The 15214-nt window shown below is 36.4% G+C and overlaps 1 protein-coding gene and 1 pseudogene across 2 annotated transcripts in view; one reads left to right on the plus strand and one right to left on the minus strand.

Moving 5' to 3' along the window:
- Positions 1-15214, minus strand: part of AGTPBP1 (ATP/GTP binding carboxypeptidase 1) — a 170597-nt gene that overhangs the window by 130309 nt on the left and 25074 nt on the right. Inside the window, exon 2 of the mRNA XM_082843606.1 lies at positions 7145-7209. Within this exon, the coding sequence (XP_082699732.1) occupies positions 7145-7176 (32 nt within the window). The 5' untranslated portion in view covers positions 7177-7209. The remainder of the gene's footprint in view (positions 1-7144; positions 7210-15214) is intronic.
- LOC309964467 (NEDD8-conjugating enzyme UBE2F-like) lies at positions 8852-9326 on the plus strand (annotated as a pseudogene). The gene has a single exon. The product of its transcript is annotated as an NEDD8-conjugating enzyme UBE2F-like (transcript).

Below are 15214 nucleotides of genomic sequence, written 5' to 3' on the forward strand. Positions count from 1 at the left end.
AAATTCAGACATGGGGAAAAGAACCAGTCAATATGCAAAAGAGACCAATGGATTTTAATGTAAAAGAAAATAAGAAGTTCACATATGTGGTTTCTGATTCCACTGTGCAACTAACCTTTAAGAAACTACCACTTACCAAGTTTTAGTGTAATATCAAAGAACATCCACTTCAATTTGAATTTCAAACAATATGGCTTTATTTCTAAAGTACATTGTTATCATTCAGAAATGTTTATTCCTCACCTATAATTATCACTCTTGCTTTAATCACATTTTTACTGTTTCTCTCCAAATACTGAACACACAACTTTATTTTCCTCCATCATAAATCAAAGGACAATTAGCCACAATTACCTGAAAAGGCCTTTTATTCAACTATTCCTTCCTTTTCTAAATATATACCTATGTGAGCCCATATTGTAGCCATATACTTTAACAACATGAATACTCATAAAAACATATATGTACGTACGTATAACATATGTGTGTACTATAAACAATATGTATACTGATGTATGTATGACAGTTTGAACTCAGAAGCAGATATGAGAATCTAGCTGTCTTCCATTAAACCAGACATTAAAGAGATTTGCAAAAATTTAATAATTCATGGCACCTTCTAAATATTTTGATAATTTAGTTATTTTAATATAAAATATTACTATGTTATTATGCAATGGGTTTATTACTGTTATTTTTAAATGAAGTAATAAATTTTTTTTAATTTCTCAGTTTTAATTTATAATATGGTAAATATCAATAGAGTAAAAATAATGCACATTCAACAAAAGCTTTTACGAGTCATTAATTTAAGAGCACAAAGGGGTTCTTAGACAAAAAGTTTGAGAACTGTTGTTCTCAACTTATCTTGCACATTTTGTGCTCTGATCTGGAATTGACCCTTTCTCCAAAAAGTCCTGGTTCTTTTTGGTAAGAAATGGTATTAAGACACCACAGTCTGCATACTAGAGAGCAAATACATCTTTAAAAACAATTCTGGGGCTTCCCTGGTGGCGCAGTGGTTGAGAGTCCGCCTGCTGATGCAGGGGACACGGGTTCGTGCCCCGGTCTGGGAAGATCCCACATGCCGCGGAGCGGCTGGGCCCGTGAGCCATGGCCGCTGAGCCTGTGCGTCCGGAGCCTGTGCTCCGCAACGGGAGAGGCCACAACAGTGAGAGGCCCGCGTAATGCAAAAAAAAAAAAAAAAACAATTCTGTAACCTAGATTTAAGAAAAATTTGCATTATGGAAACCAGGATTCTGAAATTTAATAATTGAGTGGGGTTTTTTGTTTAGTTTTCTCCAGTTATTTTTCTCTTAAAGGTCATCTGTTAGCATTTTTCAGTAGCTAATAAAACATCTACTATTAAAAATATTCAAAAACATACAAAACACACTGATCATAACACATGCTCTGTTCCATTCCAAAGTAAGAGTTTGAATTTTAAATTAAATTACACCACTATCAAAGTAAAACAACTTGCAACTAAGTGATTTCTTTCTAAGAATCATGCTCTTACAAATTATAGATGGATAGATGCATGAATTTTTTGAAGGACGGCAAACAAATGGAAATTAAGAACGTAGGCAAGTTGATTTCCCTATTTTTACTTTTCTCATTGACAGAATAAAAACTGAACGAAATATTCCAAGCCACCCCCAACTCAGCTCTAAAAATTTAAGGCTGCTGACACTAATGTTGAGAGAACTGCAGGATGAACACCAGAGGGCACCTCTACCTACTGAATGATTTTTAGACTTTGGAAAATCCAAGGATAAAGGTGAAAACAAAAGCTATACAGCTATTCAATGAGCGATCTGAGCTACACAGCAGAGCAGAAAATTGTTAAATAAAGAGGCTCAGACAAGGATTTATCTTCCCTGCCTTGCCCTATTTTTAGATGAATCAAAATGAGACCAAGACCAACCCCAGGAGGTTCCATTTATAACTGCTAATGTTAATTACTTTATAGTAAAAAAATCATGGAATTGAAAATATGATCAATGTGAAATACATCAAATCGAGTTAACTTTCCAATGTATATTTCAAACTATCACTCAAATATTTGTTTCACTGTAGTGGTCTCCTACTGCTTTTGATTCTTTGAGTTTACATTCAGCCTTACAGCTATTTCCCTAAAAACATAATTTTTTTGTATGTTACAAAAGTCTCAATGGTGTATAGATATTACCTTGCAACAAATAATTTCCCAAGCAAGTGCAAGGGCTAAAGAACCTATCTTCACATTATAAATAAATTTTATTACCTTTTCATCTTAAAATGTAAATTGGATACAGATAGTAAACGTCTTCATAAACAAGATAGAAACATCTGACAGCAAAAAATTCATTAAAATATATCAAAGTTTTAGACTTAACCAAGACTCATAGTAATTAAGATTTAATTTCAAACAACATAGTTTTATGTCCAAAATATGCACATTATCTTTCAGAAATGGTTGTTCCTCATTTATAACTCTTTATTTTTATTACTTTTGCTTTAATCATATTTTTATTGTTTCTCTCCAAATACTGATCACAAATCTTTATTTTTCTTTATCGTACAGCAAAGGACAATGAAAAATAGAAATTTCACTACCATTCCTTTACAGAAATAGTTAAATATTTAAATATGTAAGTTTGGAAAATAATATTCTAAATGGAAGAGAACAATACTTCTCTAACTACTTCTAAGATAATAATTAAACACAATAAAGGCTTCTTTAACAATAAATGTAGCTCAATAGTATCAGGGATTTGTTAAAGAAAACCAATAAAAGTTTGTTAAAAATTTAAATAACCTGAATTTATACCAGTGTCAACAATAATTAAAGTTATACCTTAAATTTCTTCACCAAAGTTAACTAAATGCTAATTATTTTATATTCATTATTTTTAAAAACTTCTCCAGCCATGTTCTAGTGGGATTTTAGGTAAGTGCATATGGCTAACTTCTAACTTTAACTTTCCCCCAATATTTGTTCTCTCTTTTATAGTAACAAGAGTTTTAGCCAGGCCTATTCCAACTCTGTTAAAACCACATTTCTCAGCCTCACTTTATACTCTTAAAAATTATTAGGGACACCCCTCAAAGAGTTGTTACTTGTATGGGAAATAGGGATAAACCTGAAAAACCAGTGCACTGAAAACTACAAAATACTAGTGAGAGAAGTTAAAGAAAATCATAAATAAAAGAGACATATATCATGTTCAAGAGTAAGAAGACAATAGTGTTAAGGTATCAATTCTCCCCAAAATGATCTACAGAATCAAGGCAATCCCAATCAAAATACCAACAGGCTGTCATGTAGAAATTGTCAGACTGATGCTAAATTCATATGGAAATGCAAAGAACCTAAAATAGGCCAAACTTTAGAAAAAAGAAAAGGTTGGCAGACCAACACTATCTAAATCTTGAGACCCGTTACAAAGCAACAATTATCCAAGCAGTGAGGTATAGGTATTAAGATAGACACGTTGATCAACGGAACAAAACAGAGTATAAGAATAGACCTACACATCCACAAATAACTGATTTTTGATAAAGGTACAAAGGAAACTCAGTGAAGAAAGGATAGTCCTTCTAAAAATGGTGCTGAACAACCAGATATCCATACGCACAAAAAAAAAAGAACTTCTATCCATACCTCGCACCATATATAAAAATTAACTCAGAAAGGAGCATAGTCCTAAATGTAAAATCTAAAACTATAAAAACTTCTAGAAGAAACATAAGAGAAAACATTGGTAATATGGGTTATGCAAATATTTCTTAGATGCAACTCTAAAAGCATAATCCATAAAAGAACAAATAAGCAAATGGAAATCATCTAAATCTGAAACTTCTGATCTTAAAAGATACTGCACAGAATATGAAAAGACAAGACTGGAAGAAAATGTTTGCAATTCAAATATCTGATAAAGGACTTGTATCCATAATATATAAAAAAATTCTAAAACTCAACTATTAAGAAACACTGCAATTTCAAAAATTGGAAGATTTGGAAAGATATTTCACCGAATAAGTGCATGAAAAGATGCTCAACATCATGTCATTAGAGAAACGCAAATTAAAATCACAATGAGATACCAATACACCCCTATTACGATGGCTACAATTTTAAGAGAATGATCATAAGAACTTAAGAATTTAAAAAGAATGACCATACCAAGTGTTGGTGAGAATGTAGAACTAGAACTTTCATACACTGCTGCAGGGAACAGAAGATGGTATTAATGTCTTTGTAAAACAGATTGTCGGCAGTTTCATAAAAAGAAACACAGACCTACCATATGCTTCAGCCATTCCAGTCCTACGTATTTAGCTAATAGAAAATAAAGTATAAGTCCAAAAATGCTTAAAATAAAGTGTAAGTCCAAAAATGCTCATGTAACAACCAAAAACTGGAAACAACCCAAATGTCCAAAAGTTGAATGGATAAACAAGTTGTGGTATATCAACACAATGGAATACTACTTACTAATCAAAAAAGGTATGATTGCAAGAGATGATTCTCAAAAATAATTGCGCTGAATCAAAGAAGGCATACCCACACCCCTACCTTCTACCTCCACCCCCACCCCCAAAAAAGACATACTGTATGGTCCCATTTATATTAAGTTCTAAAAAAGCCAACACGTCTGTAGTGACAGAAAGCAGATCAATGGTTGTCTGAAGTGAGGGATGGGGTGGAAGAGGGGCACCAGGAGACATCTGAGCATGATAAATATTTTCAGTATTTTGATTGAGAGGATAATTCCAGTTATACATAGGCCACACTTACCAAACTGTACTCTCTATGTACAGCTTGTTGTAAGATGATTATGTCTCAATAAAGCTGTTTAAAAATTCGTAGGTACTGTTGGTGTAGTGGATAAGGCAGAAACTAAAGAAGAGTGCTTAGAGAGTGTGAAATGAGATGTAGATTTCATTTATAGGCTATTTCAAAATTTTTGTCTTTTGAGGAAATCAGATAAATTGAGTAGTAACAGAAGAGCAGAGTCTAAATATTGGAAAGCCTAGATCATGTTTAAATGATAAGGAATGGAGGAGTTAAAGATTCAATACAGAACAATACTAATGATTAAAAGACCCTGAGAAGGAAAGAGAGAGGTGAAATCTAGAACACAGGTGACAGTATTAGTCTTTAACAAAAAAACAGACACATCCTCTGTTGCAGTAAGTAACAGGAGGGTAAACAGAGGGTAGAATCAAGTAAAGGGGAGTATGTAAATTTTGTGTAAGAAATATAAGGATAATAAACTGTTTTATCTCTGTGATATCACAGAGAAGGTCAACTGCTGAGGGTATGTATATGATACATCTGAGGATTTCAAAGATTTGAAAGGTAGGAAGAAAGTGTAAAACAGTCATTAAAAAAATTGAGAAAATGAGCTTTCTAGAGAACCACGGTAGTAAGATTACTGATCAATAATGATCCATCATTTTTAGCAATATCTTCCAAGTTAGTTCATCCTCCAATATCATTCAGCTGCTCAGTAAAGGTCTACCCAGGGAAAGGACTTTGTCAGGTATGTGTGATGAAATAATACAAAGTGAGGTAAAAACATTTCAGGTATTCCAAGAGTATAATGATGAACAATGGATTCTACACTAGGTAAGAGAGGAAGAGATGATAAAAGTCAATAGCTCAGAGCTCTGGATAAGGCAGAACTCTTTGCATTACAGCCATTTGAACAAGTGAGCTAGAAAGGTAAAAGATTTTTGTTGGAAAATGAAAAGTCTGAATTAGTACTTTGAAAGGAGAGTTTTGCTGGTGATAACATTTAGGGCATGAACATGATGATGTAGAGTAGGGAGCAGAGAAAAATTCTGCTTCTTGTATCTTATAAAATTTTCATTACTTGATTTCTCCCCACCCACTCACATGGTCTTTAAATCTGCCAAACTAATCCATCCAATTACAGTCCTTGCCTAAACTCAGCAAGTATCAATATTCTACCCAATCCTCCAGATTTGCTAAAAAGTAAGGAAGTCTCAAGCCAGCCCTGCCTCTTCAAGTCCATATCACACAATAAACACCTATTTATGAGGATCCTGTTTTCTAACTCTATGGACCTCACAATTTAACACTTCACTGTATACTGGTTAAACCACTATACTGCATTTGTTCAGGTGTTTTCATGAGGTTATAAGCTTCGTGTAAAAAGAGAATAGGGCTCAATTCTTCAGAACATACTCAACACCCATTTTCTGCAAAGCACTGTGTTAAGTGTTATATTTATGTTTCTTTTCTACTCTCAAAGATTCAGTGCTGGGTTAGGTACATGAAAGTGTTTAATAGATATCTCACAGTTGAGAAGTAAATCTAAAAGGGGCAAAAAAATAAACTAGAAAGAGCATCTATAGAAGCCTTTAAAGACAGAAAGAATATAATAAGTTTTCTGTGGAAATGGATGTGCTTTGATCAAGTCTTATGTAAGGAAAAAAATTCAGTGGCCAGACAATATGTAAATAAGTGAGCACAGCTGTATTCCAGTAAAACCTTATTTACGTACACTGAAATTTGAATTTCATATAATCTTCATATGTCAGAAAATATTATTCTTCTTTTTATTTTTATTCCCAACTATTTAGAAACATAAAAACCACTCTTAGCTCATAGGCCACACAAAAATAAGAAGTAGGCCAGATTTGACCCATGTGTCCTAGTTTGCTGACTCCTGCTTTAACTGAAAAGTTAAACATTAATAAATATTAATAAAATATCATAAATACAACACACTATATTTAAACAAATATTTCTTAAAGTAAAAAGTTTCAAATGATCACTTCATGCATTATTTCTGTAATTTATACATACTGGTATTTAAAATTGCAGAACCAGGGCTTCCCTGGTGGCACAGTGGTTAAGAATCCACCTGCCAATGCAGGGGACACGGGTTTGAGCCCTGGTCCGGAATATCCCACATGCTGCAAAACAACTAAGCCCGTGCGCCACAAATACTGAAGCCCACACACCTAGAGCCCATGCTCTGCAACAAGAGAAGCCACCACAATGAGAGGCCCGCGCACAGCAATGAAGAGTACCCCCACTCGCTGCAACCAGAGAAAGACCACAAGCAGCAACAAAGACCCAACTCAGCCATAAATAAATAAATAAATAAAAATAAAATTGCAGTACCTTTTCTCTGGTATCACTTTTAACTTGCTCATCTTGAATTACTTCATTTCACCATTGCAGATAATCTGAAAAGAAAAAAAAAGTTAATGATATTAAACACACAATTCTGTTTTCTATATATTAGATGTCATAAAAGCCATACAACTGAAAGTTTTTATCATGGGCAACATAAGACTGGAAACCACAGGAGAACGTTTGAGTTTTATGTGCTTCTGGCAGGTCACTTCAATGTGCAATGTGTGACTATTAAATTACCTAAAATCAGCCAGTAAAATGTTATCAAAAATCCTAGTGCTACAAAAATGCAAAAATTTAACATAACACAATTTATGATATAGTACCAAGATTTCTTTTTTAGATAATTCAAATTATCCTTCCTGTTCTAATACTCCACCTTAAAATACTCAAACCAATCACAGCATCATGGGATTAGTGTATTGTCCACCATTCATACAGCAGTGCAATACTGGTAAATATGTATGATTATTTCTATATGAAAACACCTTAATCAAAAACAAATTGTTTAGACAACAGAGCAAAAACCTTCTAAAACATCATCTCATTTAATATACTTATGCATATTTTCCCTCAATCAATACAGGTTTCATCTTTAGAAAGTGCATATTACACATTTAAAACCTTAAATCTTTTTTTTTAATAGAAGGAACCTAATATAGGAATTGGTCAAAGGCTAGCAAGCAAAAGAGGAAACCCAGGGAGGCTCAAGATAAAGAGCTGCAGGAAGCAGTTACCACCCTGGGCTGCAAGGACAAGAGGGAGAAGGGGTTTAAAACCCTAAATCTCAATTCACACAATTTTTATAATTTTTCAGATTTAGTTTACAACTATTCACCCCCCCCCAAAAAAAAAACCCTAGATATCTTTTAATTTTACATAGCAGTGCTTATTAATGAAGCAGAATTTTGTGGCATCACAAGAAGTTTAAAAATTACTGCCAATTCAACAAATTACATTCTTATGCAATATTTAGTAATGCTACATTTAAAAGAAAACAAACATGCAAAAAAAGAGACTTCAAATTGTTTAATATAATAGATTTAGAAGATATAGGGCTCCCCTGGTGGCGCAGTGGTTGAGAGTCCTCCTGCCGATGCAGGGGACACGGGTTCGTGCCCCGGTCCGGGAGGATCCCACATGCCGCGGAGCGGCTGGGCCCGTGAGCCATGGCCGCGGAGCCTGCGCGTCCGGAGCCTGTGCTCCACAGCGGGAGGGGCCCCAGCAGTGAGAGGCCCACGTAGCGCAAAAAAAAAAGAAGATATAGATATTCTGGATGTAGTTCTTCAACAACAAAGAACTTTTACATTAACAAAATAAACATGACTTTTTTTCATTTTTCTAATTAACTCAATTATGAAAGAGGAAACATGTATTCAGGGTTATGTACAAAAATTACATAGGCTGTTTTTAAGGTAGATAAGAAATTTTTAAATGCTGTTTTTTCTTTTAATTGACTTTTTTAATGACTACCAAGTCAAAGTAACTTTTTCCAATTTCCAAATTAATTAAGGGGGGGGATCTTGTGTGTCTTCAAAAGTGCTGTTGCTGCCATAAACAGAAGTTAATTAAGCTCCTTCTACTCGTTGAGCAGTATGACTTTCTCTAAAACTACATTAACAGCAAGCCCACCTCAGGAGGTGAGGGGCCACATCTCGCCTGTCTCGGGTGCCCAGGGTAAAGAGAGCAGTAATGCTGACGTTGGCAAGCATAAAGAAGCGAGATGATGGGTCTCAAAGGGTCCCGGACATCAGCCATAGCCTCCAACTCTGCTCGGAGGGCTTCTATGAGAGACATGCTGCTTATTAAAGAGGTTGCAGGCCATGAAGCTAATTTATAATACGTTGCACATGTAAAGTGCACTTTTCTGATCCAAACAAGCTTCACTGCTTTCAGCAAACTGTAACTCCAACCTCCCAAAGTGAAATGCTTCACCAGGATCACTGGTAAAACATGTCGAAGTTTTTACTGAGAGAACATTCGGTTGATGGCACCGGCTGGGCTCCCATGAGGACACGGAAGGATGTTGTTTCGGGATTAAACTCTGTTTACTGATCCTCTCAATTCCGATGTTCCACTGAATCATGAAGCTGCAGAACATCGTCTGTGGGACAAGGAGGACTTGGGGAATAAAGTTGAAGACTACACGAAGCGTTACGCCAGATGATAGGAGTAGAAGGCTGCAGGGCTCATAGGCTGTGTGTTACACGTCTGTCTCCAACTTAAAAGGAAGCCCTCCTCCCACGTCATGAAACTCCCTCTCAGTCCCACTGGTTGGCCAAGTCCTGTGACCATGTTGTCCTGAGGAAGAACCTCTTCACAACTGCCCATTGTAGATGGAGAGTTCTGCATAAATACAGCAAGAAAATGTGTTTGAAGTTCTGAAGGGTTGCCTCCTTACCTTAACATATTTACTTTTTTGAAACTGTACTAAATAGGCCTCTGCTGAGATTCCTGAGAAGTTGTAATGAACTCAGAATTGAGCCTAGAGCTTGCTTCTTCCCTTTTTCCCAGACAAAATCGGTTCCCTGTACAAGTGATGCTAACGATGTGCTCACCGTAGCTTGCAGACTGGTGATAAGAAATCCGTTACAAACTGTGATTAGATGTAAATTCTTAGCCCTTTCCTAGATGTCATGAAGCTTCCCGGAATGTATAGAGTCATTCACTGTAGATCTCTACTGAAATGTGCATTGTTTTTAATGTGAGTATATTTGGAACAGATTCGTAATTTGTACAATTTAATGCTTTATTTTTTTCTATTGTCATTTAGTTTGTATTTTCATTGTATAGAGCCAACAGAAGGATGTTAGGTCAAGCAACTACTGAAGAGAAATACAAAGAAAATACAAAAGAAGAAAAACAAGTGCATTTCACTAAGCCAATATGTCCCTTACAGTCAGTTTTTCTTGCTGAAGTCTGATGTCACAGTACTTCAGAGAAGAAGAAAAGCCTTCTTTTTGCTTTGACAGTTTGTGTTCATTACAGTATGGTGTAACAGAAAGAGCAGGAACCTAGAAGCAGAAGTGTTGCATCCCACAAAGTTTTGTGGCTTTGCCAACCAAGCGTGACAAAGCAAGAAAGGGACAAAGAAGCTGAGACCGTATGCAAGGGAGGCTGGAAAGTCCAAGATCAAGGTGCTGGCAGTTATAGTGACTGGTGAGAACTGGCTACGTGGTTCATAGACCCCCATCTTCTCACTGTGTTGTGGCATGGAGGAAGGGGCCGGGGGTTCTCTTAGGTGTCTTACAGGAACACTAATTCCATTCATGAGAGCTCCACCCTCATGACCTAATCACCTACCAAAGGCCCACCTCCAAACACTACTGCACTGGGCATTAGTTTTCAAAAAACAAATTTTTAGGGACACAACATTCAGTCTGTGGCACTATCTGAATCACATTTATGATCTGACCTACCTCATATTTATTTTAAAATATTTCAGGAGGTTAGGAAAAATGGACACTTTAACAGAGCTTAACAGTGGTAACGTTACCTCTGGGCATGGGGGTGACTGGAAGAGGGGGCTGGAAAGCAAGGTGATAGTGGAAAAAAGATCTTTGATTTCTTATGTTTCGCCATACTGTTTTACCTTCTTATTTTGAAATTATTATAAATTCACAGGAAGTTGCAAAGATAGTAGAGAGAGGTCCCGTGTTCCCTCTCCGTTTCACCCAACAGTTATATGACATTTTCTGCTAACTCTAGCACAGTATCAAAGCCAGGAATTTGATATTCATACAACATGTTTCTCTAGTTCTATGTCATTTTATTGCATGTGTAATTTATGTAACTACCATGTTTTGCTATATTTTTAAAATATTAGAAAGCATGGATTTACTTGAATAATTAACTTTAAAAAGATGATGAAAATCACTGTAATCTCGAAATTCATTCGTTTAACAAACATTGATGGCTACATAGTTTCCACTGTGTATGGCCAAAGAAAGTACTTCCAAGAAGGAGCATTTGATATAGCTGATCACTCTCTCTTCTTGAAAATACTTTATTTATATGGCCATATTTTGTTTTCTGCCTACCTCACTGCCACCCCTTCTAAGTTTCCTTTACTAGAATGCCCCAGGGCTCAGTTCTTGTCCTTTTCAACTCCAGTGTCTTCCTTGGTGATCTCATCCAGTCTCATGACTACTCCACATCTCCACTTGGCTCTCTAATAATATCACAAACTCAACATATATAAAACTAATCTGACTTTCCCTTCCCTTCCCAATGTGCTCTAACCTCAGCTTTCCCCAACTGTAGTTAGAGACAATTCTCTCCCTCCAGTTGCTCAGTCTAGAACCTTAGCGTCCTTCTTGACTCCTGTTTTATTTTACACCCCACATCCAACCCATGAGGAAGTCCTGATAATTCTGCTTTCAAAATATATCCAGACTCCGATCACTTCTCCACATCTACTACCATGATTGGGCCACTGCCCTTATCAGTCTCCTTTCACTCTATTCTCAACACAACATCCTGACTGATCCTTTTAAAAACTTGGAGAAAAGAGAAAAAAAAAAAAAACGCAGATAAATCTTATCAGCACTCTGCTCAAAGCCCAGCAATGCTGCCCATTTCAATGACATTAGGGACCCTAAGGGAATACCCCAGCCCTTCCCTCACTAACCTCATCTCCTACCTACAACTCTTCTCCCTCACACTGCTCTAGACACACTGGCTGGGCTTCCTTGCTTTCCACCAACATGCCAGGCTCACTCTCACCTTGGCCCAACCTGTTTCCTTTGCCCAGAATGTTCTACCAGATATCCCAATGACCAACCAACTCCCAAACTTCCCTTGCCCAAGTATCACCTTTTCAATAAAGCCTATCCCAACCATCCTATTTAATACTTTAAATCACTTCCAGACCCTGGCATACCCACTGCCCCTTGCCTCAGTTTACTTTGTCTTTTCCCAGAGCACTTACCGCCTTCTATGACAGGATGGTTCAAAAGTATCAGAATACATTGAAAACTGTACGACTCAATAATAACTGATTATAATTGAACAGGTGTCAAAACAAATTTTTAAGGGAACAGTTTATTTCCATGTACTTATAAATGCTCAATATATGGCCCTATCACACCACATACATCAATCCTGTACTCTAATTCATCCCAGACTCTTAGCAGCTTATCACCACTGGTGACTACAAAAGAACCACAATGGGTTCCTTCATCTCCTGAAGGTTTTGAGGAAAGCAGCAGCAACCCAAGGTTCTTGATATAATCACATAAGTCATGTAGTTTAATATCTAATATCTTGGTGGTCACTTACTTGACTCTTTTTAATCACCTTGTAAACTAGACAATTTAACTCTGTGTACTATTTATTATCTATTTCTCTCCACTGGTATTAAAGTTCCATAAGGGCAGAAATCTTTGTTTTGCTCACTGTCTCCCAAGTACCTAGAACAGTGCCAGCACATTGCAGGTGGTAAATAAATTTCTGAATGAACGAAATTTTGAGAAAATTTTACTACACAAATAAGAAATCTTCATTTTTAAAAATCCAACAATATGGTAGAGATATTGGCATGCAATATCTAGCCCAATTTCTCTCCGGTGTGCCTTCCTGTACTACAGGAATGTGAAAACTTTCCAAAAAAAAAATGTATTTCCTAGACTCTCCTGCAGCTAGGGTTCCAGATGTTTTCCTCAATTTCATCATTTATGAAATTTATTAGACTGAAAGTCAGAAAAAGGCCACTTGATCCCACAGGTAAGTACCAACTTAAACGTGCTTAGTTCTTCTACAGCAGTGTATGGAGAGGTCCCAAAGTCTAGTCCAGGGTTTCTCAAAGTGGGGTCCACAAACTGAATTCTTTGAGAGCTCATGATGGGGGGCATGGGGTTCTTTTTTCCTTCTCTTTTACTTTTGTGCACCAAGCAGTGGCAGCATAATTAATGATTTTGTTACAAATCAGCTGTGTGTGATAGTGCACAGTAGGACCATGTTCATTTGGTTAGAGTTGGCCTTGATAATTGAAGACTGCAGGACACAGGGAGAAGATAATAGGCTAATGACTATCAGCCTCTCCCTCTCAAATTGCGTCCCCTGATCTCCCCTTGTGCACTGCTAACTACCTTATAGGAGCAAACAAACTCTACAAGTGTAATGAAAAACTGGAGGGAAATTTTAATTTTAATGAAAAAAACTTTATACCCAGTTGTCCCCATTCCTAACGCTTTGCTATTGGTCTGAACATTCCAAAATGTGGACTAAATAAATTACCAGGAACTTCTACTGCGAAATGTTTGGACTTTTTGTGATTTTCTCAGTTAATTGTTTGATATGCCCTCATGTCTCACACATTAACATTTGTAATTTACAAATATGCCTGATAATCCAATGTGGCAATTTTTGAGGCTGAGGTATGAAAGGAAGGTCAGTGGACAATTCTGGTAAGATTAGTAATGAAGAGTTGTATCTTGCAAGTCATTTCACTAAGTTAATGCAACAAGAGACACACAAAAAACATATCCTTCTAATGAAAACTACTTATCAATGGATTTATACAATGGAATATCCTATTCCATTTTGTGTTGTCTGTGGAAAACAACATTTCAAGTGCAGCAATGGCTCCAGCAATATTCAAAAGACATAGCTGCAAATTATAGTCATTTGACACATTAAAGATATTAATGGGATCTCAAAATAAGCATAATAAAGCTTTTGCTTTAAAAAATAACATATAATGAAAAGGCTGAGGTAGCAAGTTATATAGTAGCAGATCTTATTGACCAGAAAAAGGAAAGCCACCCCAATTGCTGAGAACCTAATACAGCCAGAATGTAAAATTATGCTGAGTGAAATGTTTACATGAGATGAAGTAAGAGAAATTTTTAAAGTTCTACAGTACAATAACAGTAAGGTAAGTCAATGTATTGACATGTCATGTGATGTTAAAGACCTACGTGATAACAGGAAAACAAGTTTCTCTAACCAGATGGATGAGCCAACAGAGATCATCATCTGTAATATTTATAAGATTACATTATATATTTATAGATTTTATAAGATTTGAAAATGGTGAAATCAAGAAAACTTTTTTTTGCTACAGAGTGCTGCCCAAAGCCAGCAGAGGACAGGATATTAATGTTTTGTCCTCTGTCTCGAAACAAAAGGTCCATCTTGGAGGAACTATGTTGGCATCTGTGCTGAAAATGTCCCACCAATAGCTGGCTCCATGTGAAGATGTGCCACTATTGTTTAAACTCCCCCCACACGCCGAAAAAAAACCCAAAAAACAAAAGCCTGACTTCAGTGTTTTCTTCACAGAGAATTGCTAGTGTCAAAAGCTCTGGAAGATGAAATGAAAAAGTTCTATTTGAAGCTACAAAAAATGATTGACTTTATTAAACAAAAACCTGTTTACTCAAAAATGTTTAAAGAGCTGTGTGAAAACCTGGACAAAGAGCACATAAATCTCCTGCTCCATGCAGAAGTCCAGGGGCTTAGCAGATGAAGAGTTCTCAACAGGACATCCGAGCCGAACAGTGAGCTGCAGGGGTACGTTCGCAAACACAGTAGGCCAGATTCTGCTAAGTGCTTAGAGGATGAAGAATGGCTACTGAAACTAGCCAACTTAGCAAAGATTTGTTATCACATGGAACAAATGAACCACTCTCTGCAAGACCTTAAAGAAAGCATTTTGACTTCAAGTGACAAGATTCTTGGGGAAAAGATCAAGTGACAAAAGGATATCAAAAGATGCTCTTATTCCTGCTTGGACTTAAGAGTGAAAAAGGATATATCTGCAAATCTCAAGTCTTGCTGACCTAGGGGAACAAAATTTAAAAATAAAATAGAACAGTATTTTCCCTTTGTTTTCAAACAAGTGTAAGGCTGAAATGAGAGACCCTTTCTCTGAATCATCTGTGCAGGCTGAGAACTTGACTTTGAGGAGAAAGAATTTTGTGCACTGCGGTCTGACTATGAAATCAAGATGGTATTTACTGATCTGCCCCTAAAAAGTGCTGGATTTCTATCAAAGGGTAGTGTCCTGCAAATCATAAGAGGGTAATGAGCATTTTGCTGCCAGCTTTCAAT

Source organism: Leucopleurus acutus (assembly GCF_964270905.1).
Source record: "Leucopleurus acutus genome assembly, chromosome: 7".
Lineage (NCBI taxonomy): Eukaryota > Metazoa > Chordata > Mammalia > Artiodactyla > Delphinidae > Leucopleurus > Leucopleurus acutus.